The 27,981-nt window shown below is 43.7% G+C and overlaps 1 protein-coding gene and 1 long non-coding RNA gene across 4 annotated transcripts in view; one reads left to right on the top strand and one right to left on the bottom strand.

Annotated features, from left to right (window-relative positions):
• The window catches only part of GRIK4 (glutamate ionotropic receptor kainate type subunit 4), a 454,975-nt gene that overhangs the window by 340,707 nt on the left and 86,287 nt on the right, over positions 1 to 27,981 (top strand). For all 3 annotated transcript variants that reach the window (XM_056543987.1, XM_056543989.1, XM_056543988.1), the window contains exons 6-7: positions 6,641 to 6,819; positions 22,412 to 22,465. In XM_056543987.1, coding sequence (XP_056399962.1) covers positions 6,641 to 6,819; positions 22,412 to 22,465 — 233 coding nt within the window. The remainder of the gene's footprint in view (positions 1 to 6,640; positions 6,820 to 22,411; positions 22,466 to 27,981) is intronic.
• Positions 24,652 to 27,981, bottom strand: part of LOC130294346 (uncharacterized) — a 38,147-nt gene continuing 34,817 nt past the window's right edge. Inside the window, exons 2-4 of the long non-coding RNA XR_008848464.1 lie at positions 26,977 to 27,019; positions 25,962 to 26,112; positions 24,652 to 24,673 (exon numbers count right to left, since the gene is read on the bottom strand). This is a non-coding gene — a long non-coding RNA (uncharacterized LOC130294346). The remainder of the gene's footprint in view (positions 24,674 to 25,961; positions 26,113 to 26,976; positions 27,020 to 27,981) is intronic.

Below are 27,981 nucleotides of genomic sequence, written 5' to 3'. Positions count from 1 at the left end.
AAAACAATTCCGTAGCGATACTTTTGGAGGCCATATTTCTTAAGGGTACTGCCTCCAGGTACCGAGTAGCATAATCCAATATCACCAATATATTGGTGTCCCCTAACATATTTGACAATGGGCCTCACAGATCCATGGCAATTCTTTCAAAGGGTACTTCAATAATGGGAAGTGGCACCAAGGGGCTATGGAAGTGTGGTGTGGGGGCACATAATTGCCATGTGGGGCATGACTCACAGTACCTTTTCACTTCTTCATATACCCCAGGCTAAAAAAAATCTTTGGAGGACCTAGTCCCCAAATTCCTCCCAAACAAATGGTTATGAACTATGTCCAGCACCATGTGACGGTATGCTTAAGGCACCAGAAGCTGTTCCACAGTTTCATTGTTAACTTTGGTGATACGATACACGAGATCCCCATTCATGGCAAAATGTGGAAATTTCTGGTCAGCTTCTGGTTCCTTTGGCACACCATTTATTACCGTGACCTTTGCCCGTGCAGTTCCCAGAGTGGAGTCTCTCAACAGCTTGGTCCCACAGTTACCCATTCTGTGGTCATTTATCCCTTCTAGATCTAAGACCTGTTGGCCAGGTAGGGAAGTTTCTTCTTCTTTCCCAGCTAACACCTGCAAGGCAAAAAGGTCATCACTACACATTTCAGGTGGACCCACATTTCCATTTTGCCTCTGATTGTTACCATTGTTTTCAATGGTTGTCTCACATGACCCATTATTAATAGGGAAAGGTACAGATTCTGCCGGAGTTTGTTCCCCAGCTGTAGAAGTACCACCCCTTTCCCACAACTCCCTGAACAATGGGAAATCACGGCCTAATATAACTGCGAACATAAGTCGTTTTAAGACCCCGACTTCGTAAATCACAGTTCCAGATGGAGTCACCAGCTTAACAGGGGCCACAGGGTAAGGTAAAATATCTCCGTGGATGCATAGCACTCCTATGTGTTTGTTCGGCACATAGTCCCTAGCCACAAGGCTGGCCCGAGTCAAAGTTACCAGGCTACCTGAGTCCAAAAGTGCCTTCACGGAGCAGTCATTTATCTTTACCATACATATATTTGGCTCAGTCTCTGACCCTGGAACGGCTGCAAGCGCAGATTCTGCAAATAGCGACTGTCGCCAGCTAGCGTCACACTCCATGGGCTCTGAGGTAAGAGGGCAATAGGCGGCTATGTGTACCCACCCTGGTCTCTTTAACATGGAGTCCGTTCTAGGACGGAGAAACCCCTGGGGTTCATGATCAGTCTTTTGCCCTGCTCCCTTTCACACCCTTCCACACACCTCCAGCTGGAACTCTCTTAACCACAGATGTCACAGGCTTGACGGTTCTGAAAGGTGTTGGTGCAATAGGGACATCACGGAGGTAGTCCTCAGTCGCTATGACCCATTCCACCATGTTGACAAGCTGCTCAGCAGTCTGGGGGTCTCCTTGAGCAACCCACCATTGTAGCTCTGCTGGAAGGGTGCTGAAGTAATAGTCCAATACGATCTTTTACACAATCTAGGTGGGTTTAGAAAAGTCTGGTTCCAACCACTTTTGTACTAAATTAAAAAGATCATACATCTGTGACCGGGAGGGTTTGTCCTTGGCGTAGCTCCAACTGTGGACTCTCCTTGCACGAACAGCTTGTGTAACACCAAGGCGAGCAAGGATCTCCATTTTTAGTTTGGCTTAGTCCCGGACATCCTGCTCTCTGAGTTCATAGTAGGCCTTTTGCGGTTCACCTGTCAGAAAGGGCGCAAACACTTCTGTCCACTCTGCAACTGGCAGTCTCTCTCTCTCCGCCACTCTCTCAAATACGGTGAAGTAGGCCTCGATGTCATTCACAGTCTCAGGGGGCTTCTCTCCACTTGTGAGGTCTTAGCCACAACAGTCTCTTTGAGAATAGTATACTGCTCCATTAACAAACGATTTGTTTCCTGTTGTTGTGCCATGGTCTGCTCATGTCTCAGTTTAGCCTGTGTCAACTGCTTTATCACCTCCTCCATTGTTCTGGATGGGCTTTGCAATGCAGCAGCAGCTTTCACCCAGGACATATGCTTCTGGCCTTTTAAATGTCCACAAAACTTAAATGCAGCCTTTTGTCATGCTGTTGCCCTTAGCAACAGGGTTTGCCCGCATCCTCCACCAATTGTAGGGAACAGCTTACACTGTGGGGTCGGCAGTGACAATATTCACGCAGGCAGTAGGTTTCAAACGTCCTAGATAATGTTTATTTAAATGAATTTTAGGCACAAAGCCCAGTGCAAACAAAACAACAAAACCTAAGCCTGTCCAGCTCTAATTAAACATCAGGATAACTCTCTATCCTACTGTGGGCCTAATGTCTGTCCCCAAGCAAACTCACACAAATGTCCATAGAGGAAGGTTCAGACCTGGTAGGTTTGAGCTGCAGCTCTTGCTTTGGCTGTTTCTCCTCTGTCTCTCCAGGAATCAGCAGCCACCAAACCTCACCTGAGGACACCTTGAAATAGGGAAACCCATATATATATATATATAGGGAAACCCATATATATATATATATATGTGTGTGTGTGTGTGGTGTCCTGGTACCGTATTGCATACCGTACCTAGTGTAGAGGTCCCCAAAGTCAGAGTAACTACGTTCAGTTAGGGTTCCTCAGGTGGGACAGCCCCTAGTCGCCTCTCCTAAAGTCTATCTTTAATGATAATAAATGTATATATTTAATAATTATATATTCTATATTAATGTATAGTACTTACCTTGTTCAGCGTCGCAGGACCTTCGGTCATGTGACCAGGCTAGTAACCTCTATGGTATGTTGTAGGACCATAGGAGGTCCTTGGGTCACGTGTTACCCAAAAATCTCTGTAATGGTGATTGACATCAGTATGGACCAATTAGCGTTAGTCCAGCCCCTGCCCATATAAGGGAGCTGCGTCCAATTATCGCTCTCTTGGGTTGCTGCTCTCGTGGATGCCGGACTAACAGGACACGCTGGGCCTCAAAACCTATGGCCTCAGCAGAACCAAAACTGTGAGTTCAAATCTAAATCCCTGCAAATGTTAGTGTGACTACTGGACCGCAATTAACCCCTAAATCCAGTGGAGCAACGCAATATACTAAAAAGACTCTTAATGCTAAAGTCCCAACCTTTGTCAATCTCCAAGGAAAAGCTGTTGTTATACTCAGAGACTGTTGTATTATTGAAGCTTGCAGAAAATCTTCAGTAAACGCTAATGCTGTTTCAGAAACTCTCCGGTTGTGGACAATCTATTCTTCTACCTCCCTATCGCTCTTGGGAAGGGTGGTGGTAGGAAAAGTGTTATTGAGGAACCCCCACCCTGGCGTCACGAATAGCAAGGGTTAATAAGAACCCTTTAATTGCTGCACAGCTACACTCCCCATACCCTACACCCCCCAGGCAATCACATATATATATATATATATATATATATATATACACACACACAGACACACATCTGTCTGTATACACTTTTTTCATTAAATACATATGTGATGTGTTTAGATATGTTTAGAGATGAGAGCCTCTCTCTTAGGACTGTATCCACCTTTTCCAGCCCACCGGAGCACCTGAAAGCTGAACGTCATGGCTCCGCCCCTCGTGACATCACGGCCCATCCCCTTAATGCAAGTCTATGGCACGGGGCGTGATGACTGCCACTGCCCCTCCCATAGACTTGTATTGAAAGGGGTGGGCCGTGACGTCACGAGGGGCGGAGCCGTGACGTAACGATGCTCCGGCCCCTGTATTGCCCGTCATTACGTGCAGAGCGATCTCGCTCTGTGCTGTAATGATAGCGCAGTGCCGCAGCGGGGACCCCGGGGCTCCCCAGCAGCGGGACTGTGGCGATCTGACATCTTATCCCCTATCCTTTGGATAGGGGATAAGATGTCTAGGGGCGGAGTACCCCTTTAAGCTAGGTACCAACTATATTTGGTAGACGTATAGGGGAGATTTATAGATTTATCATTGCATTTAGAGCTTTTTATTTAAATTTTTTGTTGCTTACTCCGGGCGCACCTATACACCTTATGCTAATATGAGTAAGTATGATGTAATGCACACGTCTTACAAAATCTAATTGTTGAGAGCTTTGTTGTTTATTGCTATTTACCAGTAAGGACTGGGTAATTGGTATCCTATTATGGTCATATATGTGTGCTTAGCTACTCCTTCCCAGCACTAGGTACCTGGATATTATAGCCAGTGTAATCAGATTTTATTGGAGACATGTTACAGAGTAATTATGAAGTGATATCTCCCCTTCTCTTTGTTGTCTATCTCAGTAGTTATACAAACTAGATATATATATTTTAATTGTTTCAATAAAAAAATCATTTTTAATACGAAAGGTAGATCTTGAACTCTTCTTTTGTTTATAGAAACAGCCCATAATGTCTTAACTTTGGCAAAAAGATGTGAAAACACTCCTAAGTGAAAATGTCCAAATTGCGCCCAAAGTATAAATATTTTGTGTGACCATCATTATTTTCCAGCACTGCCTTAAAGGGGTACTCCGGTGAAAAACAAACTTTTTAACATCAGCTAATTCTATTTAAAAATCTTAATCCTTCCAGTACTTATCAGCCGCTGTATGCTGCAGTGGAAATTGTATTGTTCTTTTCTGTCTGATCACAGTTCTCTCTGCTGCCACCTCTGTCTGTGTCAGGAACTGTCCAGAGCAGGAGAGGTTTGCTATGGACAGAGGACATGGAGTTCACTGGAGCTTCACAGAGTCCCCTTCCACTACTCCATGACGGCATCACTGAGCTGGTGGATGTTAAAGACTTTGCTCCCCACCTTCCTATTGAGGATGCCCCACAGATGTTCAGAAGGGTTTAGGTCTAGAGACATATTGTTACATAGTTAGTATGGTTAAAAAAGGCACATGTCCCACAAGTTCAACCAAGTAGGTGAAGGGAAGGGGTATAGGAGGATGAAGGGTAGGGGAGGCTATATTTCTGCATATACATTAATGGTATTTTTTTTTGAAGGATGTTTTTCCCCATATTTTTTGTTTGGGCCATTTATAAACGTAACCATGTATTTTTTTTTCCCACTTTTGTTTATTTCCTCTTTATCTTCTACAAGCCATAACGCTTTCAATTTTCCACTTACAGACCTATATAATGGCTTGACCTTGAACGTGTGGGTATGATGTGTGCTCAGCTCCTGAGCTCACTTCATAACCCTGCTGTGCCGCAGAGCCATTTATAAACGGCGTTCTGCAGCAAGGGGTTAATCATATCTCCCCTTAAATTTCTCTTCTCAAGACTAAACAAGTGTAATTAATTTTATCTTTCCTCATAGCTAAGATGTTCTATTCCCCTTATTAATTTAGTTGCGTGTTTCTGTACCCTTTCCAGCATCATAACTTTCCTTTTATGAATTGGTGCCAAAAACTGAACAGCGTATTCCAGGTGAGACCGTACCAATGCTTTATAAAGGTGTCATTTTATGTCCCTTTCCCGTAAGTCCATGCCTCTTTTGATACATGAAGGTTTTTTGTACCCAGATGCATAACTTTACAGTTATCCACATTAAACCTCATTTGGCAAGTCATTGTAACCTATGCATGTCTTCTTAAGACTGTACAGTGCTACAAAGCTTTGTGTCATCTGCATAGATACATGCTTGACCAGTCTATCACCTTTACCCTCAGCTTCTTTAGCAAGGCAGTGGTCATCTTGGAGGTGTGTTTGGGGTTGTAATCATGTTAGAATACTGCCCTGCGGCCCAGTCTCTGTAGGGAGGGAATCATGCTCTGCTTCAGTATGTCACAGTACATGTTGGCATTCATGGTTCCCTCAATAAACTGTCGCTCCCCAGTGCAAACAGCCCTCATACAGACTCAGACCATGACACTACCACCACCATGCTTGACGGTAGGCAAGACACACTTGTCTTTGTACTCCTCACCTGGTTGTCACAACACACGCTTGACATCATCTGAGCCAAACAAGTTTATCTTGGCCTCTTTGGACAAGAGGACATGGTTCCAGTAATCCATGTTCTTAGTTCGCTTGTCTTCAGTAAACTGTTTGTGGACTTTCTTGTGCTTCATCTTCAAAAGAGGTTTCCTTCTGGGATGACAGCCATGCAGATCAATTTGGTGCAATTTGATACATCTGAGACCTTGCAACACTAACGAGTCACATAAGAGCAGAGTGGTAAAATGGCTAATTGTGTCCAATTTGGGCAATCCCACTTAGGGTGTACTCACTTTTGTTGCCAAGGTTTAAACACTAATGGCTGTGTGTTGAGATTTGTTTAAAGGGGCTACAACATTAAATGCTGTTATACAGGCTGTGTACTCACTTCTTCACAGTGTAGCAGAGTGTCATGTCTCCAGTGTTGTCCCATGAAAATATCTAATAAATTTTTTACAAAAATGTGAGGGGCGTAGTTAACCAAATGCCAATAAAATATAACATGCCCCAAAAATTCCTTAACAGCTATATCACTGGATAAACAATGTAAATAATGTGGAAATTAGATGTGGGGAAAAGAAAGTTTATTATTTTCAGCAAAATGTAACACGTTTTAAGTTTTACCTTCAATTTTAAACTATTTTGATGTTTGATTTGTAAACATGTTACCTTTTCTAAGTGATAACAAAAGATTATATTTCAGGTCTCCTGAATCTTGAAAAACTCCTTCGCCAATTTCTGATTTCCAAGGACTGTCTTTCAGTCAGGATGCTTGATGACACCTGGGATCCAACACCTCTTTTAAAGGAAATTCGTGATGACAAGACTAGCACTATTATTATTCATGCTAATGCATCAATGTCCCACACCATTCTGATGAAGGTACTTTGCAGCATATTCATCCTTCCCTCCATCCATTAGACCCATATAACAGGAATTCTGTATCACCTATGTACTTACTGAATTTAAATAGGTAACACTGTTACCTTTGGCTAGGTCATTGGACTGAGCTGTGAACTTTGTATGCCACCAACAGATACATTCGCCTATTATTACAGTACACATGGCAAGAATATTTTATTTTTAGGACTGTTATTTCAGGTATGAGTGGTATTGCTAGCCATCACCATAGTGTCCTGTTACATTCCTTGAGTGTTCCCTTACTTGTAAACTTCTAGTCATTGTATTAGACTAGAACCTAAAATAGCCTTCACCTACATAAATAATAAGAAACTTAAAACTTAAAATGTTGGCCCCTTAGAAGGGTTATCCACCATAAGGTGATTTTAGTACTTACCTGCCAGAACTGGGTATTTCCTGTTGGATTTAATTCTCTAAACTACACATCCCACAGTTCCATGCTTGAAAGTTTGGGATCACTTTCCTTCCTCCCACACCTCAGCCACCCCACCCATTTAAACAATGTTTTCTAACCAGGAGGCCTACAGCTGTTGCAAAATTGAAGCATTACAGGCTCCCTCTGATCCCCTGACTAGAGATGTCAGGTCTCGACGCACTGCAATCTGTGAAATCCTGAAACATGAGTAATTTTGCATGCTGTTAAAAATAAATATTGGGGTGATAATCAGAGAAGAATTGTGAGACCACCGTCACACACAGGTACAGACACTATATTATGAACTACACTAACTGTACAGCCCCTGTAGCATAGTCAAATAAAAAAATGGAATACCCCTTTAAGAAATAATCTGGGTGTCATGGTGGAGGAGGATGAGGAAAAGGCCAATCTACTAAATGCCTTTTTCTTTTCAGTATTTACACAGGAAAATCCAATATCAGATAACGGAAAGTCATAATGTAAATTTTCCAGCAAATTTCACCTGTTTAACCCAATACGATGCCCAGAGGGCATCCATCCCAGGGTTTTTCAGGAATTAAGTACTGTGTTAGACAGACCCTTATTCATTATATTTAAAGATTCTGTAATGACAGGGATTTTTCCACTGGACTGGTGCTTAGCAAATGTGGTACTAGTATTCAAAAAGGGTTCAAAAGGAGATCATGGGAACTATAGGCCTGTAGTTTTAACATCTGTTGTGGGTAAGATTTTTAAGGGTTTTCTGAGAGATGCTATTCTGGAATATCTTAATGAAAATAACTTTCTAACAGAGCACAAACAGGGGTTTATGTGGGATCGGTCCTGTCAGAGTAATCTGATCAGCTTCTATGAGGAGGTTTGTTATAGATTGGACCGGGGTGAAGCTGTAGATGTTGTGTATCTGGACTTTTCTAAAGCTTTTGATACTGTGTCACACAAAAGGTTAGTACATAAAATAAGAATACGGAATATAGAAGAGGATATATGTAAATGTGTTAGCAACTGGCTAAGTGACAGGAAGCAGAGGGTGGGTGTCAATGGAACTTACTTTGGTTGGGTGACAGTAAATAGTGGGGTACCACACGGGTCAGTAATGGGTCCACTTATTTTCAATATGTTTATAAATGACCTTGTAGAGGGATTACAGAGTAGAATTTAATTATTTGCAAATGACACTAAACTGGATAGGGTGATCACCACAGAGGAAGATAACATAATATTACAGAGGGATCTGGGGAAACTGGAGGCTTGGGCACAGACATGGCAAATTAAAGTAAATGTGGATAAATGTATGGTTATGCGTTTGGTCCGTAAAAAAAAAATGTACAATTATGTGCTAAATACTAGAGAATTGCATGCAGGAGAGAAAAAACGGACAGAGGTGGCGCTGCCTTGTGCCGTTACCTTAGATAACAAAAATTAAAAGGTACAGGGTGATATACACGTACCTGAGAGCTCAACACCTTTTTGTGCTTATCTGTAGAAAGTTATCCGCGGGGCTGCCCGAACCTGGATCCGACCGTGCAGGAGGAATCATAGGATGCTTTGAAAACCGCTGGAGGGGATGCACCGGAGAGGGAAAAACAGATTTTACTGCTGGGCACACACCGCTAGGGCAGGTGATTTACAATGAACACAGTATTTAAAATAAAAAAGTGTTTGTTTTATTGTTAAAAGGTGTTTCGAGAGATCCTGCTCTCTTTTTCAAGTCAGATATGACTTGAAAAAAAGAACAGTAGCTCTTGAAACATCCAATAGTGCAAAGAAGAAATTAAGTGCACTCACCACATTAGCTGCTTTATCTGTATGCTTTATTCAGAATCCACATGGAAGACGAACAGTGCAGGGAGACGACATATGGAGGAGGTGAGCGTGGGCTACGGACCCGTCTCGCGCTACAAGCGAAGTTTCATGTGTTTCATATGTTTCAAGTGTTGCACCACCACCTGCTGTCTAAGAAGCTACGCTGCAGGAGTGTTTCTATTGAAGAAACATCCTACATGTGTATGTACTAGCAGTGCCAGGCTGTCTTTCTCTTCTATACTACAGCTTTTGAAACTTGTTGTCAGACTTAACAATAAAACAACCACTTCTTTATTTTAGATACAGTGTTCGTTTTAAATCACCCGCCGTAGCGGTGGGAGCCCAGCAGCAAAACCTGTTTTTCCCTCTCCGGTGGATCCCCTCCAGCGGTTTTCTAAGCATCTAAATAATAAGACATTAGGTGAAACTTCTACTGAAAGGGACTTGGGGGTACTGGTGGACAGTAAGCTCAGCTTTAGTTATCAGTGCCAGGCAGTGGCTGCCAAGGCTAACAATATCACCGGATGTAGCAAAAGAGGCATAGAGGCTTGTGACAAGAACATAGTTTTGCCTCTGTATGCAGCATTAGTCTGACCACATAATGGAGTATTGTGTCCAATTTTGGGCACCTGTACATAACAAGGAATGGCAGAACTGAAGAGGGTGCGACAAAGATAAATAATGGTATGAGAGGATTACAGGACCAAGACAGGTTATTAAGCTTGGGGTTATTTAGTTTGGAGAAAAGACGTTTTAGGGGCGATTTGATAACAATGGACAAATAAATGAATGGACAGTACAGAGATCTTTCTAGGGATCTTTTTATTCCTAGGCAAGTAACCATGACAATGGGGTATCCTCTGACTGAATAAACAAGTTCAAGGGGGGGGGGGGGCCTGGATGCTTTTCGGGAAAACTATAATATTACAGGTTATGAATACTAGACTTGTGTAGGTAGAATGTTGATCCAGGGATTTATTCTTTATTTTATTTAATTTTTTGCCTTCCTCTGGATCACTACAGTGGGGTTTTAGGTTGAACTCGATGGACTCTTGTCTTCAATCTTTCAAACTATACTATGTTAGCTGTGTCACTTAACAGAAGCATTTGAGATTTGCTCGGGATTGGTTATTCTCTCTTTGAACTTTTAAAATGATGACTCTTCTTAGCAGGATACAGAAATAGGACATATTTAGTAAAATGGGTTAGTTAAAGGCAATAAACAACTTTGACATGGAAAAAAAAATGTTGCACTACAGTTGAGTGTGCAGGCTTCATCCCTTCATTTGTTTTTAGACCACCTGATATTCCGTTCGTAGCCTGCACTTAGATTTAGATTTTCCTCATGTGGATGTGTCTTACCATTAGAGATGAGCAAACTTTAGAAAAATGTTATTAGGCCGATTCGCCAAATATTTTGAAAAAATTTGGTTTGATCCAAATTTATTTGCAGCAAATCTATATTAACAATGGCTATTTCTGGAATACAGAGAGCCTCAATATGGGTGTAGAACACTTTGCTTTGTTCTAAAACGCATTTGGAGTGTGCTGGGGTAGTGAAATAATACTATATGACATGCAGATTACAGGCATCGCTTTTTTTGCAGAGCGGCACAATGACAGAGCCTGGAGGTGGCATCAGTATGAGTGTTACGCCGAGCGCTCCGGGTCCCTGCTCCTCCCCGGAGCGCTCGCGGCGTCTCTCTCTCTGCAGTGCCCCGGTCAGACCCGCTGACCGGGAGCGCTGCACTGACATTGCCGGCGGGGATGCGATTCACATAGCGGGACGCGCCCGCTCGCGAATCGCATCCCAAGTCACTTACCCGTCCCGGTCCCCGGCTGTCATGTTCTGGCGCGCGCGGCTCCGCTCTCTAGGGCGCGCGCGCGCCAGTGCTCTAAGATTTAAAGGGCTAGTGCACCAGTGATTGGTGCCTGGCCCAATCAGTCTAATTAGCTTCCACCTGCTCCCTGTGTATATTACCTCACTTCCCCTGCACTTCCTTTCCGGATCTTGTTGCCTTGTGCCAGTGAAAGCGTTTAGTGTTGTCCATAGCCTGTGTTCCAGATCTCCTGCTATCCTCATTGACTATGAACCTTGCCGCCTGCCCCGACCTTCTGCTACGTCTGACCTTGCCTCTGCCTAGTCCTTCTGTCCCACGCCTTCTCAGCAGTCAGCGAGGTTGAGCCGTTGCCGGTGGATACGACCTGGTTGCTACCGCCGCAGCAAGACCATCCCGCTTTGCGGCGGGCTCTGGTGAAAACCAGTAGCAACCCTAGAACCGGTCCACCGACACGGTCCACGCCAATCCCTCGCTGACACAGAGGATCCACATCCAGCCTGCCGAATCGTAACAGTAGATCCGGCCATGGATCCCGCTGAGGTGCCGCTGCCAAGTCTCGCTGACCTATCCACGGTGGTCGCTCAGCAATCGCAGCAAATTGCCCAACAAGGACAGCAGCTGTCGCAGTTGACCGCCACGTTACAGCAACTTCTGCCACTGCTACAGCAGCAACCATCTCCTCCGCCAGCTCCTGCACCTCCTCCGCAGCGGCTGGCCGCTCCTAGCCTCCACTTGTCCCTGCCGGACAAATTTGATGGGGACTCTAGACTCTGCCGTGGCTTTCTGTCTCAATGTTCCCTACATATGGAGATGTTGTCGGACCAATTTCCCCCCCGCAGGTGGGCCGGCGAGTAGAGCCGCACGCCTCTGGACCGGAGCGCGGAAGGAAGACCTCCGCCTCTCTCCCAGTCCCATCTGTCGGGCCTCAGTGTCTCCTCCTGTGCCTGGTCTCCCCAAGGCCTATCAGGACTGTGCCGTGCCTCCTCATAGCCCCCGTCCTGGTGACACTCTGCCCCGTGACAAGCTTCACCCTCTGCCCCCCCTCCCCATTCCCACTTCTTCTGAACTACCTGCCGCTGGTATAGCTACCCTGGACTTCTTTTTTCAGAAGGAGACTCAAGAGGCGTCCCCGATGTTCTTGTCTCTTTTGAAGGGACAAGGAGACAAAAAGAGGGGGAGACCTAAGGGGGGGGGGTACTGTTACGCCGAGCGCTCCGGGTCCCTGCTCCTCCCCGGAGCGCTCGCGGCGTCTCTCTCTCTGCAGTGCCCCGGTCAGACCCGCTGACCGGGAGCGCTGCACTGACATTGCCGGCGGGGATGCGATTCGCATAGCGGGACGCGCCCGCTCGCGAATCGCATCCCAAATCACTTACCTGTCCCGGTCCCCGGCTGTCATTTTCTGGCGCGCGCGGCTCCGCTCTCTAGGGCGCGCACGCGCCAGCGCTCTAAGATTTAAAGGGCCAGTGCACCAGTGATTGGTGCCTGGCCCAATCAGTCTAATTAGCTTCCACCTGCTCCCTGTGTATATTACCTCACTTCCCCTGCATTTCCTTTCCGGATCTTGTTGCCTTGTGCCAGTGAAAGCGTTTAGTGTTGTCCATAGCCTGTGTTCCAGATCTCCTGCTATCCTCATTGACTATGAACCTTGCCGCCTGCCCCGACCTTCTGCTACGTCTGACCTTGCCTCTGCCTAGTCCTTCTGTCCCACGCCTTCTCAGCAGTCAGCGAGGTTGAGCCGTTGCCGGTGGATACGACCTGGTTGCTACCGCCTCAGCAAGACCATCCCGCTTTGCGGCAGGCTCTGGGGAAAACCAGTAGCAAACCCAGAACCGGTCCACCGACACGGTCCACGCCAATCTCTCGCTGACACAGAGGATCCACATCCAGCCTGCCGAATCGTAACAATGAGGAGACCATACAGTGGCTGAATGACACAGTGTGGAGGTGTTGGCAGCATGAGGAGACCATATAGTTGCTGAATGACACAGTCTGGAGCTGGCAGCAGCATGAGTAGACACTAGGGCTTCACAATCCCTAAGATTAAAAGATGAATTTTGAAATTTAAATTGAAGATTTATGATAGCTAGTGCATGGGGAGACCATAAAGTGGCTGTATGACACAGCCTGGAGTTGGCAGAAGCATGAGGAGACCATTGAAATGTAAGATTTTGAAATTGAAATTAAGGATTTTGAAATTAAAAGTTTAACTCCCAAGTTTTAGTGTCCCGGGCCCCGGCGTGTGGGTCCAAAGGAGCAAATATAACAAGGAGTCACATGCCACATGGAAGCACAATGACAGAGCCTGGAGGTGGCTGAATGACTACCTGGAGTTTGTGGCAGCATGGGGAGACCATATAGTGTCTGAATGGCACAGCCTGGAGTTGGCTGAAGCATGAGGAGAACATATAGTGTCTGAATGGAACAGCCCGGAGCTGGCAGCAGCATGAGCAGACACTAGGGCATCACAATCCCTAAGATTAAAAGATGAATTTTCAAATTTCAATTTCAAAATGCTTAAAAAAAACGTATTTTAGTAAAACACCAGCCGGTGATTACTTTTGCCTGGACTTTCACAGTATCGAGGAACTTGACAGATTAACAGGTACAAAATAGTACACTACTTAGATGTACGTATGCGGTATGCACTTATGAGGGCAGAAAAATGTGGTACAGTACACTTAAAAAAAAACTTATTTTTGCACAACACCAGCAGTACACAACAGTGCTGCAGCACAAAAAAGCTGTATAGTAAACACAAAATTGCACTCTGTCAAAGACTATTAGGAATGGACTGCTCGGTATTATACCATCTATAGACTAGTATAACCAGCAGATGATTTGTTGTGGAACAAAAACACAGAATTGCACTGAAAAATTATTCCTGCCTCCTCTGCTAAGGTTTATGAAGTTGAGGCAGCTTGTTGAAATGTATGAGGCAACACACAGCATTCTACCCCTCTCTGTAATACTATGCCGAAGAAAGTGACTGGGAGGTTAATGGCTGCAGTAAAAATCCTTTTCAGTGAAAAAAAACACTGCTCTCTGTCCACCAGAACGCTGATGTGACTAGGATGTGAAACGCTGCTGGAATTAGCTTTTCTGTGTAACACACACACACAGTGATGTCTGTGTAATGAATGATATGAATAGCCGCAAAATGGCTCCCAAATATATAGGGCTGTGAAATCACAGGGGTGACTGGCTGCTGATAGACTGTATCCTGCATGTAATTCAGGGTCATCCCAACTACTTCCCTTCCTGCCTTGCCTTCTTGCCTTCCCAGTGTTCCTTGCCCCTTGCACTGATATGTGGATGTGGCATTTTAGATGCCCTGGAGCCTGTACCGCTGTAAATGCAATTTAATGAAGCGATAATGAATCGTGGCGATATTCGCATTGTTTGCAAATTGAATATTTCATGAAATTCGTAACAAATTTGGGTTCGTCAGCTTCGATTCGCTCATATCTACTTACCATACATACTGGCTATGAGGTCTTTGTGTTGAGCAATCTAGAGTTTGGCCAGGGGGCTCTGTTCACCTCTACTCTGTCCACAGTTTATGTGATTCTCCCCTGCAAAGTGCCTTTGTGTGCTCTACTCCTGATCTACAGCAGGTGTCCTCCATGAATAATCTCCCAACTCTCCACACTGGTGAAAGGTAAAAAGAAGACACATCTATACAGATTCGAGAGGTGTTGTAGATTCTGGAAAGGGGATGTTGATCAGGGGATTTATTATTTTTGCTAGATTTGGAGTCAGGAAGGAATTTGTCTCCCTAAAATGAGTAAAATTGTCCTCTACGTCAAAGTTTTTTTTTTTTTTTTTGCCTTCTTCTGGATCAACACTGCAGGGTAATAGGTTGAACTTAACTGATGTATATCCTTTTTATCCTTACAAATAGGGATGAGCAAATCGAATCTGACGATTCCAAATTCGGTACGAGTTTCAGGAAAAATTTGATTCACAATGAAAGCGAAAATCGTTGCAATTCAATTGCGCAAATCGCTTCATTGGTGTGGTCCAGGCTCCAGGGCATCTAAAATAGCAGATCCACATGTGAGGACATGGGGCAAGGAATCCTGGGAAGGTGGGGACAAGGGTAGGCGGGATGACCCTGAATCAAATGCAGCATGCAGGCTATCAGCAGCCAGTCACCCCTTTGATGTCACAGCCCTATATAATCAGCAGCCATATTGCGGCAAGTCACTTCATCCTTTCATTGCAGAGAGATAGATAGGGATAGACAGCAGTGTGTGTTGGCCAAAAAACTTTTTTCCAGCATCGATTCACCTCTTAGTCACATCAGTGTTCTGTTGCACAGAGGGACAGAGAGCAGTGTGTGTTGCACAGAAAAGCATTCTTACTGCAGCGATTTACCTCCCAGCCACTACAGCGTTTTATTACTGAGAGGGACAGAGAGCAGTGTGTTGCACAGAACTGCAGCGATTCAGCTCAAGCATAAATCCTACCTAGAAGCACGGATAGGTAAGGGAGGGAGATTGAGAGAGAGAGTGCAATTTTGGGTGTAGTACACAGTGACCTTGTGCTGCAGCACATCGTGCTGTACTGCTGGTGCGCATTGTCCTCCCCTCATAAGTGCATACCACATACGTACATCTAAGTGGTGTACTATGTTATTCCTGTGAAAGTCTCAAGGGCCTAGATACTGTGGAAGGCCAGGAAAAAGTACTCACTGGCTGGTGTTGCACACAAATACTTTTTTAAGCGTAGTGACGCTTATTGTACTCCCCTCATATACGCACTAAGTATGTCAGGCAGAGAAGTGCCAGGACGAGAGGAGTTGCAGAGGCGCCTCTGTCCTATGCTGTTCCCTCCCCCACAGAAGTATCTTATGCTGTGGGTTCAGCTCCACTATTTAGTGAGGACAATCTAGAGGACAGTCAGCAGCTACTGCTCAGCCAAGTAGTGAAGCAGACATCCACTGCTTCCTCTGCTAGGTGAGCAAGTAGTGATGAGGAGAGTGGCGTGGGAGGTTGTGTTGCGAGCGTTCAGGCTCCTGAAGCAGACACTGTTGAGGAACCTGAGGAGGACATCAGTGATGTGCAGACACAACTCAATGTTGATGATGATGATGATGATGATGAAGCTGATCACCTTTGGGAGCCGGGTGCAGAAGGAGATTCATCATTAGTAGTGTTGAGCGGCATAGGCCATAGTCGAATTCGCGAATATATGGACAAATATTCGTCATATATTTGTGAATATTCGCATATTCGTAATATTCTCATTTTATTTTCGCATATGCGAAAATTAGCATATGTGGAAATTAGCATATACAAAATTAGCATAAGGGAAAATTCGTATATGCGAAAATTTGCATATGCTAATTTTCGCATATGCGAAAATTCGCATGCCAGTCTCACACAGTAGTATTAGAGCCTTCTTTACACCACACAAGCTGGAAGCAGAGAGGGATGATCACTGTGATGTGTACTGTGAAAAAAAAAAAAAAACGAATATTCGTAATTACGAATATATAGTGCAATATTCGCGAATATTTGCGAATTCGCGAATATGCGATATTCGCGAATAAAATTTGCATTACGAATATTCGCGAGCAACACTAATCATTAGAAGAGGGTTGCAGGTTGCCCGTGACGCAGCAGCTGAGCAAGCAAGGTAGTAGCATGGATGGCATTCAGCATGGTTGCAGAAGTGGAAAGTCTGGAGCCAAACGTGCCCAGGGTAGACCACCTGCTTCGCGGCAGGCTACTTTCCCTGGAGGTAGTGAAACAAGGGTTTCTGGAGTCAGCGCTAGTAACAGTCAATCAGTGCGGACTGTTAGTGGGAAAATCAGCTACTCAGTTTTTCATCAAGCAGGAGGTTAATATGGCCACATGCAAGATGTGTTGGCAGAAGGTGAAGCGTGGCCAGGGTCCCAATGTTGGCACCACGGCCCTGTGTCAACATATGCAGCGTCACCATAAAGCGGCCTGGGAGAACCGTGGCTCCGATGTGGTGGTCCAGCTTGCTGCATTACCCAGTGGCACGCTGCTCCCTGTTTCAGCCAGCCAAGGCTCCACCACCTCACCCGAAGGGAGCTGTGTGTCATACCCATCTTCTGTCGGTCCAGATGCTCCTGCTCCTCCCACTTCAAGTCTGTCATTCCACCAGCTGGCTTGTGCCGAGCCGAGGTGGACAGTCCCAAGCCATCATTTCTTTGGCAGGACCAGCCCTGCACAATTTTGTGAAACAGAAGGTGGCCCAGTCCTTGATCCTGTTGGTGTGTACCAAAGTGCACAGCAGCACCAACGTGTGGAGCTGTAACTACGGTCAGGGACAATACATGTCTTTTATGGCCCACTGGGTGATTGTGGTTCCTGCACAGCCACAACAGCAACTTGGACTGGCCACGCCGCTTCTGCCTCCATGCTCTCAGGCCGTTGGTCCTGTAACAGTGTGCGACTACGCCTCCTCATCCTCCACCTTGTCCTTACCCTCCACTGCACGGACAAGTCTCAATAACCCTCCAGCATACCATGTGTGCAGGCCATGGCAGTGTCACGCTGTTGTTCATATGGTTTGTTTTGGCAAACTGAGTCACACAAGGGAGGAACTGCTAAAAGTCATTCATAAAGAAATCGAATCATGGCTTACTCCACGAAAACTGGAAATGGGAACCATGGTGACCGACAACAGGAAGAACATTTTGACAGCACTGCGACAAGGAAGCCTGAGCCATGCACCCTGCATGGCACACATGTTCAATCTGGTTGTCAAGCGGTTCCTGAAATGTTCCCCCCATCTGCAAGACATCCTAACAATGGGAAGGAAACTTTGCATGAACTTCAGCCACTCGTACACCACAAAGCACACCCTCCTTGAGCTGCAGCGTTGAGTTGGCATCCCCCAACATAGTCTGTTTTGCGACATTTCCACATGTTGAAATTCCACCCTCTTTATGTTGTACTTACTATACGAACAGAGAAAAGCCATCACTGATTTTTGATGATCCAAGCGGATAGGGGGAATCCTTTGTGTAACTTCAATGACAACCAGTGGCAGCTCATACGTGACACCTGCCATTTGCTCAGGCCCTATGAGGAAGTCAGTGACGTCCCTGCGTGCGCTACCTCCCTGGGGCCCCTGTGTTTTTTAAGTTAAGGCGAGGCCGCAGAGAGGTAACCGCGGCATCCTTGTGTCCTGAAAAGATTTTTCGGGACACAGGGATGTCCCAAATGTGACGGGGCCCCCCTGCGGGCCCGGAGCAGGCGCTCCATGAGCACCAATAATGATCCGGCCCTGCAGAGGACCCAGACACACTGTGGCAGTATGCAATAGAGATGAAGGCATAGAGTCCCTCCGAGTCACTTGCACAAATGGCACGATGCTTGCTCAGTTGCTTGCATAGTGAGTGCCGAATTGTCACCATTCAGCAGCGGGATGACTTCTGGCTCTCCACCTTATTGGACCCTCACTACTGGCACAAATTGGGGGGTCTATTTAACACCCGCTGAGAGGGAGGACAAACTGACCTGCTACAGAGACACCCTACGTAGTCAGTTGGCCGATGCCTATCTGCACCATCGTCCATCCTCTCGCAGGTCTGACTCAGGGGTCCCTCTGCGCTCACCTTCCACTGCCATGGCTGCTGGGGAGGGGTGGGGTGGCAGGAGCAGTACCAGCTCCATCAGCAGCAGCCTGAGTCTACAGTCGCTGATGAGTGGCTTTGTTCACTCGCATAGTGAAGCAACTCATCAGCAGCAGGTAGACCTGGAGCAGGACCTGAACGAGCAGGTGATGGCATACCTTGTCATGACCATGCCAACACACCTTGAAGATCTGCTGGACTTCTGGACAGCCAAACTTGATTTGTGGCCGCAACTAGCAGAGTTTGCCCTGGAAAAGCTGTCCTGCCCGGCCAGTAGTGTGCCATCAGAATGTGTGTTTAGTGTGGCGGCGGCCATAGTAACCACAAGGAGAACTCCTCTTTCCACGAAAAATTAGGAGAGCCTGACCTTTGTGAAGATGCATCAGGCATGGATCAGCCAGGATTTCCACCCCCCCCAATGCCTGATGCATCAAAGTAGACTAACCATGGTGCCATACCAACACTTCACAAATATGGATAGTGCAAAACATGTTTAAGGTGCTGCTCCCCAGTTACAGACATTGAGTATTGAGGATACACAGCATTTTTTTTTTAATCAAACAAATGGAAAACTGTGCAAAATACACCATATGTCACCTACACCACCAAGTATTGATGTGATGCGAAGACCTCTAAAAGGTGGAAGGGTCCATTGTAACTGGTGGGTGTAAAAACTTCCCCTGTAAGGCCCTACTCTCGCATTATTAATTCCCTTCTTTGCAAGTGTTACTCACCCTAAAAAGGGCAGCCCTACACAGGAACATCTCCGTATTTACCCCTACAAACACTGCTATTTCCCAGGGTTTTTAGGTGGAAATAGGGAGAGGTTCCTGTCTGGGGCTGCCCTTTTTCGAGCGAGTAACACTTGCCAAGAAGGGAATTAATAATGCGAGTAGGGCCTTACAGGGGAAGTGTTTACCTCCACTGATTACAGTGGACCATATGTTGTTCCCATCCACCTTTTAGAGGTCTTTGCATCACATCAATACTTGGTGGTGTAGGTGACACATGGTGTTTTTTGCACACCTTTCCTTTTATTTGATTAAAACAAAATGTGGGTCCATATATTTTATCCTAAGCATATTATTAAAAGTTACATTTTACGTAATGCATATCCTCATATTGCCACCATATGTTCTACTCATGCTGCCGCCACCTCCGCACTGTGTCATTCATCCACTATATGGTCTCCTCATGCTGCTGCAAACTCCAGTCATTCAGCCACTATATGCTGTCGCCAACTCCAGCCTATGTAATTCAGACACTATATGGTCTCCTCATGCTGCCGCCACCTCCACGCTGTGTCATTCAACCACTGTATGGTCTCCTCAAACTGCTGCCACCTCCATGCTGTGTTATTAGTAACAAACTGATTTTTTTCGAATTATTCGGCGAATTACAAACCATACAAAACTATGTAACTTAAGAAGTTACCCCTCTCTTTGACACTTCAGCTGCATGAAAAATAGGGATTTTATAAGTTTAGGTATCAGCCAAAGGTAGGACATAGGATTTTTTAACTGTACTTTCTGCTATCTATCCATATCAGCAGCACTGTCAACAGAGGCGTAGCTTGTAGCTTCGGGGCCTCAATGCAAAATATGCAACAATCTGCAATATGCCAAATATTGTACTGTTCTCTTATGGGACAGATGTGCTTTGGGGCCCCCTTAGGCACCAGGGCCCTGGTGTGACTGCTACCTATATAGCTACGCCCCTGTCTATCATTCTTTCACAGCTGACAGATCATCTTTAAAGCGGACATGTCAGCAGGTATTTAGTGTACAAAGTAAGTGCAGTCTGCATTGTCCTTTTGGCTCTGATTCGTTTATACATCTAATTAGTTAATTAACCCCTCCAGTGCTGAGATATCAGGGTTTAGAGATAAGAAAATAATATAAAAATATGCAAATCAGGTTTTGGAGCCCACTAGGCATTGCTCTCGGTTGTTAGAGCCAAGCACAGTTCAGCCACTTCCCCTGTAATATCCGCCTTTTCATTGTAATCTAGCAGTCAAGGGAAATGTCCCGTAGGCTTCAAAGTCGAATTTACATATCTGTTTAAATGCTGGGTGCTGCAGGGGTCAATAAACTAATGGGAGGTTTGTACTGATTCAGGGTTTATACAGCCATGTCCTTATTTAACATTCTTAAAGGGGTTATCCAGCTAAGTGAAAAAAAAAAAAAAACAGCTCGGATCAGCTTAGGACATTAATTATGTGTCCATAATCATATCCTGACCTTTTTACTAGCTGTACCTCGCTTTTACTTTTTTGTCCTCTTGCTTTCTTCGGTCCCCGTGCGCCATATTAAAAACTACAGGTTCCGGCATCCTTTGCTCCCGTTCAGCGCTCCCCTCCTGGACAGTGTGGCACACCGGGCAAACGCGTGGGGTGTCCGATGAAAAGTCTGTGCCTGGCTCATACCGCAAGCTGCAGCGGCCTAACGGGAGACGGGTCGGCCCACTGGACAGCGCGGCACACCTGGCAAACGCACGGTGTGCCCGATGACAAGTCCGTGCCTGGCGCATACTGCAAGTGCTTATACAGCAACCCGGCCGGCCAACAAAGATTGCGTACTTACATCCATGCCGCTCCTTGAGTGAGGGCTGCACTGTGGGCGCATGTAAGTTCCACAAAGCGCCCCAGGCCGACGGGCAGCACGAGCATGTTAATAATATACAATTATAAACTTTATACTTTATGAAAAGTGGTAGAAGTTAAATAGGCTAAGTGTATTGTTCTGTACTGCTCACTGTAAGGTTGCTAAGAAGGGGTGTTGCTAAGCAGAAGAGTTCTTCCGCTCTTCCTAACAGAAGGAAAGTCAACTGGTCCATCTCAAAGTTGAGTAATGTGATCTCCATCTTGGAAGGTGGGAGCTGTAGGAGGAGGGACAGCAGCCGAGACGGAGATACCAGAAGAGGGAGGCAAAAGTTAATTTCGATGACATTTCACTATAGTAATAATGGTGGTAGGAGTGCAAATTTTTAGCAAAAATAAAAAACCATAAAAGAAAACTAATAATAGATGAAAATTATTAACTGAACTACCCCTTTAAAGCTGATGACAGGTCCACTTTAAGGTCCACAAATACTAGTAAGGCATATAATGTATAATGCTGGTTCCAACAGCCATTTAGTGCACCTGACACTGCAATGGACTTTAAAAGTTGTGTTTAGCCTTTATGTGCTTTTCTACAAGCTCTGATGGACACACAAGTTATTTTCCACTAGGAGCATATACTGTAGGATCCGACTGAGCATGCCTTGATTTTCTTCTGTTGGACATGTACAGAATTCAACAGAAAAAAAAAAACAACATAAATTGCAGGCCTACAGAGGTACAGTAGAGGGCTTGTGGATCTCTCTGGCAGCCCTATTATAGCACTAATTAAAATGAAGCCAAAATGCAGGCATGCACATAAGTGCTAAAGTACACAGAACAATAGTGCATTCTATAGTCTGGTTAACAGTTTATTTGCAGGCGTCATCTCCACTTACACTAGCCATTACCACACAACGACTGTTGTCCTGAGACTATAGAGACACAGGCAAGATCAGTTTACAAAAAAGATCACTGTCTAGTTACTCTTCTATTGCACGTAATGAAACATTTTCAAGTGGATAAAACATTTACCTAATTAATTAGATAGAAAAGTAATGACACTACTGAGCCACAGCAAGTGTGCAGCTTATGAGTAATACACACTCATTAATACTACTCCGCTATAATGGCTTCTTCTTAATACTGCAAAAGCAGAACATTAAAGTGCTTTTCATCTGCTTTCTATCTGTTTTCCATGAGTTAAATAAATTGTGCATATTTAGAATAATCACTTGCTAGTGCTAATTAAATGTTTCTATTTTTTTACTCTTATGCAGGCTGCGGAACTAGGAATGGTATCAGCTTATTATACATACATCTTCACAAACCTGGTGAGATCTTATTTTTAGTGTAAAATTAAATGTTTCCTATTTATAATAGCTACTGAACCTTAAAAGCGTTAACGCTAGAGTAGTATTAAAGTATCTATTTATCTATCCATCTTTTCTGTCTGTCAGTCTAATCTATCTATGTAGAAGAAAAATATATCCGCAGAACACAATTCCAAAAAAGAAAGGTGAAAAGTTTATTCCACCAAAAAATAATGAGTGTCCACAAGCAATGTTTCCCCCAGCTCACCTTCTCAAGCTCAGTACAAATGGTGCACAAACACACTTTGAATAAGAATACCAATCAGGAACCAATACTTTAATCAATATATCAATTTAGTGTAAACATTGTATAAAAAAAACACATCAAAATTACATACAGTGCATCAAAGTAATATGAAACAATCTGTCCCAACAAAGATCCCATTAATATATATGCAATGTTATTGTATGCATCACAGTGCTACCCATCAAGTACTCCACCTTAATAGGATCATGATTATTTTATCTATCGCATCCTAGTGCAGATAAAAAACAAAATACAGTGGTTATGGGAACTCTCACTCACCAGGACACACGTGTCCATTTGTTTGTAAACAAAACCAATGCGCTTGCGCACTGCACAGTAATGACAGTGCGCGCACGCCGTCACTTGCTTCCTCGTCGCACAATAACAATGCGTGCACATTAGAATACTGTCATATCTGGCGGGAATCTACCCACATACTGGCCCTGATTTACTAAGAGTGTCGGGTTATTTTCAGAGTGTTTGTTTTTTCCCCGAAATTTATTCTCACACGTATTTATCAATGTTTCGCACATGTCGGTAAAATTCTGTTGCATGATATTAATTTCTGTCGCACGGGGAAAAAAAAGTGTTGCACAGGAAAAATAAAGCATAAAGCAAATAAATAAAGCTAAGTAACTCTGTACCAGGAAGTAACTATACATTCATGGGCGTTAATGGGTTAACGAACAAAAAGTAAAAAGGAAATGAAAGCCAAGATTAAAAAAAATAAAAAAAAATTCCCCAAAAAAACTAATAAAAAAATAAATAAAAAAATGGAATATAAAAAGCTACTAAGGGGACAAAGTAACAGGATTTCCAAAAAAACCCACACTTTTTAACAGATTCCCCACATCTCAAGGCAGTTGGATTTTCAAGTTCAGTAATTCACTATTTTTCTGGTGGCTTTTTAAATACAACGGTCGGGTTTCAGGAAAATGTCAGGAAGACACCCCTAATTATGCAAACCATGGGTTAAATAATACTCTGAGTAATTGGAAAACAGTAAAATGTGTCGCACAAAGTGTCCCAGAGGACATACGACACAAATTTTGTTGCATAACTCGATAAAAAGAGTTGGGATCATGTTAGTAAATCAGGGCCACTTAGTGTGATGGTTGTCAAGGCAACCTGTTACTCCCTGCCTCTGTGCACGCACACAGGAGGCCTGAACACCGCTCGGTCATCTTATATCAGGGTAAATAGGGCACATGAAAAGAAAAGAAACAGAGCAAAAGAATGAATTGAATGAATAAAAATGTATGAAATTAATAAAATAAACGAAAGGAATGAAATAATAAATGAAAATAAAAATAAAATACAATGAAATAAACAAAAATAAAATAAAAAAACTTAATGAAATAAAACCGTGGTCTCTACATAGTCTCGTATTATTGGCATGTACACGTCATATACGTCCTAGCATATCCATCACTTAGCAGTGACATATTGATCAGGTGAGTATACAAGACCAGAACCTGGCAACTTATGTCATAACTGATCCTTATGGTCGCATACCCACCTCCAGTCCCATCAAATAGATGAGCACTCAGGTAGATCGCAGACCTACTCCCTCTCAAGACTTGACCCTCTCGGTCTGACTCCACATTACTGGGCACAAGTATATAAAAACTATTACTGAGAGACCAAAAATAAAATAATACAAAAAGATAACTAAAAATACATCTATAAATAAAAATTATAAATAATAAAAAATGAAATAAAAATTAAATTAAGTAAAATGAAATGTAAAAGAAGAAATACAGAAATAAGATGAGTATTGGAAGCACCAGATTTTTCACGCTCATATAAGTCACTCTAGACCCGCATAAATGACTCAAAAAATTTAAAATAAATTAATATAAATTTATTACAAAAAATACAAAATCACAGTCTGGTGAGTGCAGTTTTATCCCATGAACCCACTGTAGAAAGAAGAGAAAGAAACATAATCAGAATCATATACCATGATTAATTAATTCACATTTTGTACTGAATACACTAACATGTACAAATCCCGAATCGGGCTGTATCCGAGAATCCTTATCTCCCCATAACCCTTGACAATACCTCAAATTCAACATTTAACCCATTTGGCTTCAAAGAATTGAGAACAAAAATCCAATTCAATTCTCGTCTTTTGAGAATTCCCTGTTGGTCGATCATGAATTTCAAATCATTCTCACTGTGTCCTTTGTCGACAAAATGTTTAGGTACTGGTAGATCAGTTTTCTATTTTTCTAATAGTGTTGCTTAAGTCTTGTTTTCATGTCCCATGTGGTCTCCCCCACATAGAGGAGATCACATGGGCACCATAATACATAAATCACAGGTTAAATAATGTTTAATTGGATAGGCAACATTTGAGGTTGAATGTATGAAATTCTCTCCTTTGTTCATTCATTTACAATTAATGCATGACCTGCAAGGGTAACTACCTTTTTCCTATGTGGCGATATACCGATGTGTCCTACCTATTTTAAACAAAATGTCCGCATTCACTAATTTGTCCTTCAAACTATCGGCTCTCCTATTGGACATTAGAGGGGGGGTAGAGAAATTCAGGGATGATATCATATCCACTCAAAAGATGCCAATGTCTATGCAGAACTCTGCCAATGTCTGGAGATAAATCATTATATGTACTGACAAAGGCTACACTTTATCTTTTGTCAAGTTCTGTCTCTCCTTCGCCCCCCTGTTGTCAATGTCACTTAATATAATCCTGCAATTCTGTCTTTGTATAAGATTATCTGGGTTACCCCGTTGTTTAACCCCTTAAGGACGCAGTCCATTTGGGCCTTAAGGACGCAGACAATTTTATTTTTACATTTTTGATTTTTCCTCCTCGTCTGTATCTGTATTGATCACAGCATCTGAGGGGTTAATGGCAGACATCCGCGGGATCGCGGGTGTCCGCCATTACCGGCGGGTCCCTGGCTGCGATCAACAGCCGGGACCTCCCGCGCATGATCCGGGCAGCACTCCAATGCCCGCGGTTATGCTTAGGACGTAAATGTACGTCCTGGTGCATTAAGTACCAACTCCCCAGGACGAACATTTACGCCCTTCGTCGTTCAGGGGTTAAAGTTAGAGACCATTCAGTTCAGGGCCCTGTCTAACTTGTCAGGTGAGTCTGTGATCCTCCTTGCCCTGAGCATCTGGCTATAGGGCAAGGAGTTCACCATAAGTCTCGGGTGGCAGCTGTCGTACCTCAGAAGTGTGTTCCTGTCTGTCTCCTTTGTAAATAAGTCTGTTGTCAGCCATCCATTTTCTACAGTCATTAGGACATCCAAAAAAAACACTGAATTGTGGAATGGGTCAACGTAAAGTTGATGTCTGTGTCCCCGCTATTGAGGTATTCCTGAAATGACAACAAATTTGTTACACATCCAGTGCAGATCAAGAAAATATCATCTATGTACCTCCACCCCCCATGTATTTTACTTGAGTGGTGGGATACATAGATGAACTGGTCTTCGGACTGGAAATTAGCCATAAAGCTATTAGCATATGTAGGTGCTACGTTGCTACCCATTGCTGTTCCCTGTTTTTGCATATAGAACTTATCATTAAAAAGAAAGTAATTATTCTCCAACACCAAGTTTAATAATGATACCACAAAATCAATTTTTTCTTCAGAAAAATTGGCATTGTGTAAACTCCTAGCCACTGCCTCTACTCCCCCACAATGTATGGAGGCGTAGAGGCTGATTACATCAAGGGAAGCAATAATTGCTTCATCTGGTATCTGTATTGCAACAATTTTTTCCAGAAAGTCTGAGGTGTCTCTAATATACGACCTAGTGTTAACAGCAAAAGGTCACAAAAGTTTGTCCAAAAAAACAGATATTCGAGAGGTAATTGAATTTCCCCCGGACACAATGGGGTGGCCTGGTGGATTGGCACAATCTTTATGTATTTTGGGCAGAAGATATAATTGTGGCATCACTGGAAATAAAACAATTAAATATTTATATCCAACACTGTTTTGATCTTACTTTCTATTTCACTTTTCGGATCTCTTGGATAAAGTGCAGTACCCTTGTTGGCTGGCTTGATGTTGCGGTCACAGACAAGTGCAGTAAGGGCATCCATATCTTTACGTGTCATATTGGGGTGTTTCAGCCATACACATTTGTTTTTCAGTTTTGACAAATCCCTTTTAACATGTTCAAAAATAGGTGTCAATAGAATGAGTTTCAATATTAGGTGAAAAGTCACTTACATTTTCAAGTCCTAGGTCCTGTAGCTTTGTGGTTTTTCTTGCACTAGAAACAGATGAAGACACATCAGAGACAGAAGCATCTGCTGTAGGTATAACAGACACCCTAGAAGAAAACCTAGAAGAAAATTTTCACCCCTCTTATTCCTCCTATAATTAGTAAATGGGGATCCCCAATGCCATTTTTTTATGCCCTCCAAATCACTCATTAATTTGATCAGAAACTCCTTTTGTTTATTGAGAGTTCTCCTTCAACGTAGACTCCAATTGCATCTCAGATTGTTTGACTTTTGCTATATCCTGTTGTAGAAACTCCATTTGGAGCAACATTAGATCCATGGCATATTTATTTGGGATTGCTTTGAATCTATTACCGTATTCCGTATCATTAACGTAGGCATTGTCCCTAGGTTGAGATCTCAGGCCCCTAGGGATCCTCTGTACCTTTATAATATTCAGCCAGCATGGTGAGATAATTTATTTGTAGCGAATTCGTAATTCCTCTGGATATCTATAATCGAAGGAGTATGTAGAAATGTTGCATCCTCTGACACACTCCCTAGGATCCGTGATATGTCCACATCAGTGTATGAAAAGACACTCATTGGATTAAAAATAGTAGAAGATGACATACCAGTCGCCATTTTGTCCAATTATATATTGCAAAAATTAAATATAGGGTGCACGCTTGTAGACCATCAATAAAACAGTAGGAAAACAGCACTTCCTTAAGCCATATGTGCACGCAGAGACCAGACCTGGGTCAGGCATCCATGTAATATACAGAAGAAAATATATTCGCAGCACACAATTCCAAAAAAGAAAGGTTAAAAGTTTATTCCATCAAAAAATAATGAGTGTCCACAAGCAACGTTTCAGCCAGCTCACCTGGCCTTTCTCAAGCTCTGTACAAATGGTGCACAAACACCCTTTAAATAAGTATACCAATCAGGTACCAATAGTGTAATCAATATATCAATTCAGTGTAAACATTGTATAGAAAAAAAA

Source organism: Hyla sarda, chromosome 10 (genome assembly GCF_029499605.1).
Source record: "Hyla sarda isolate aHylSar1 chromosome 10, aHylSar1.hap1, whole genome shotgun sequence".
Taxonomy (NCBI): domain Eukaryota; kingdom Metazoa; phylum Chordata; class Amphibia; order Anura; family Hylidae; genus Hyla; species Hyla sarda.
The sequence above is the reverse complement of the archived record's forward strand: the minus strand, read 5'-3'. Positions and strand labels throughout refer to the sequence as shown.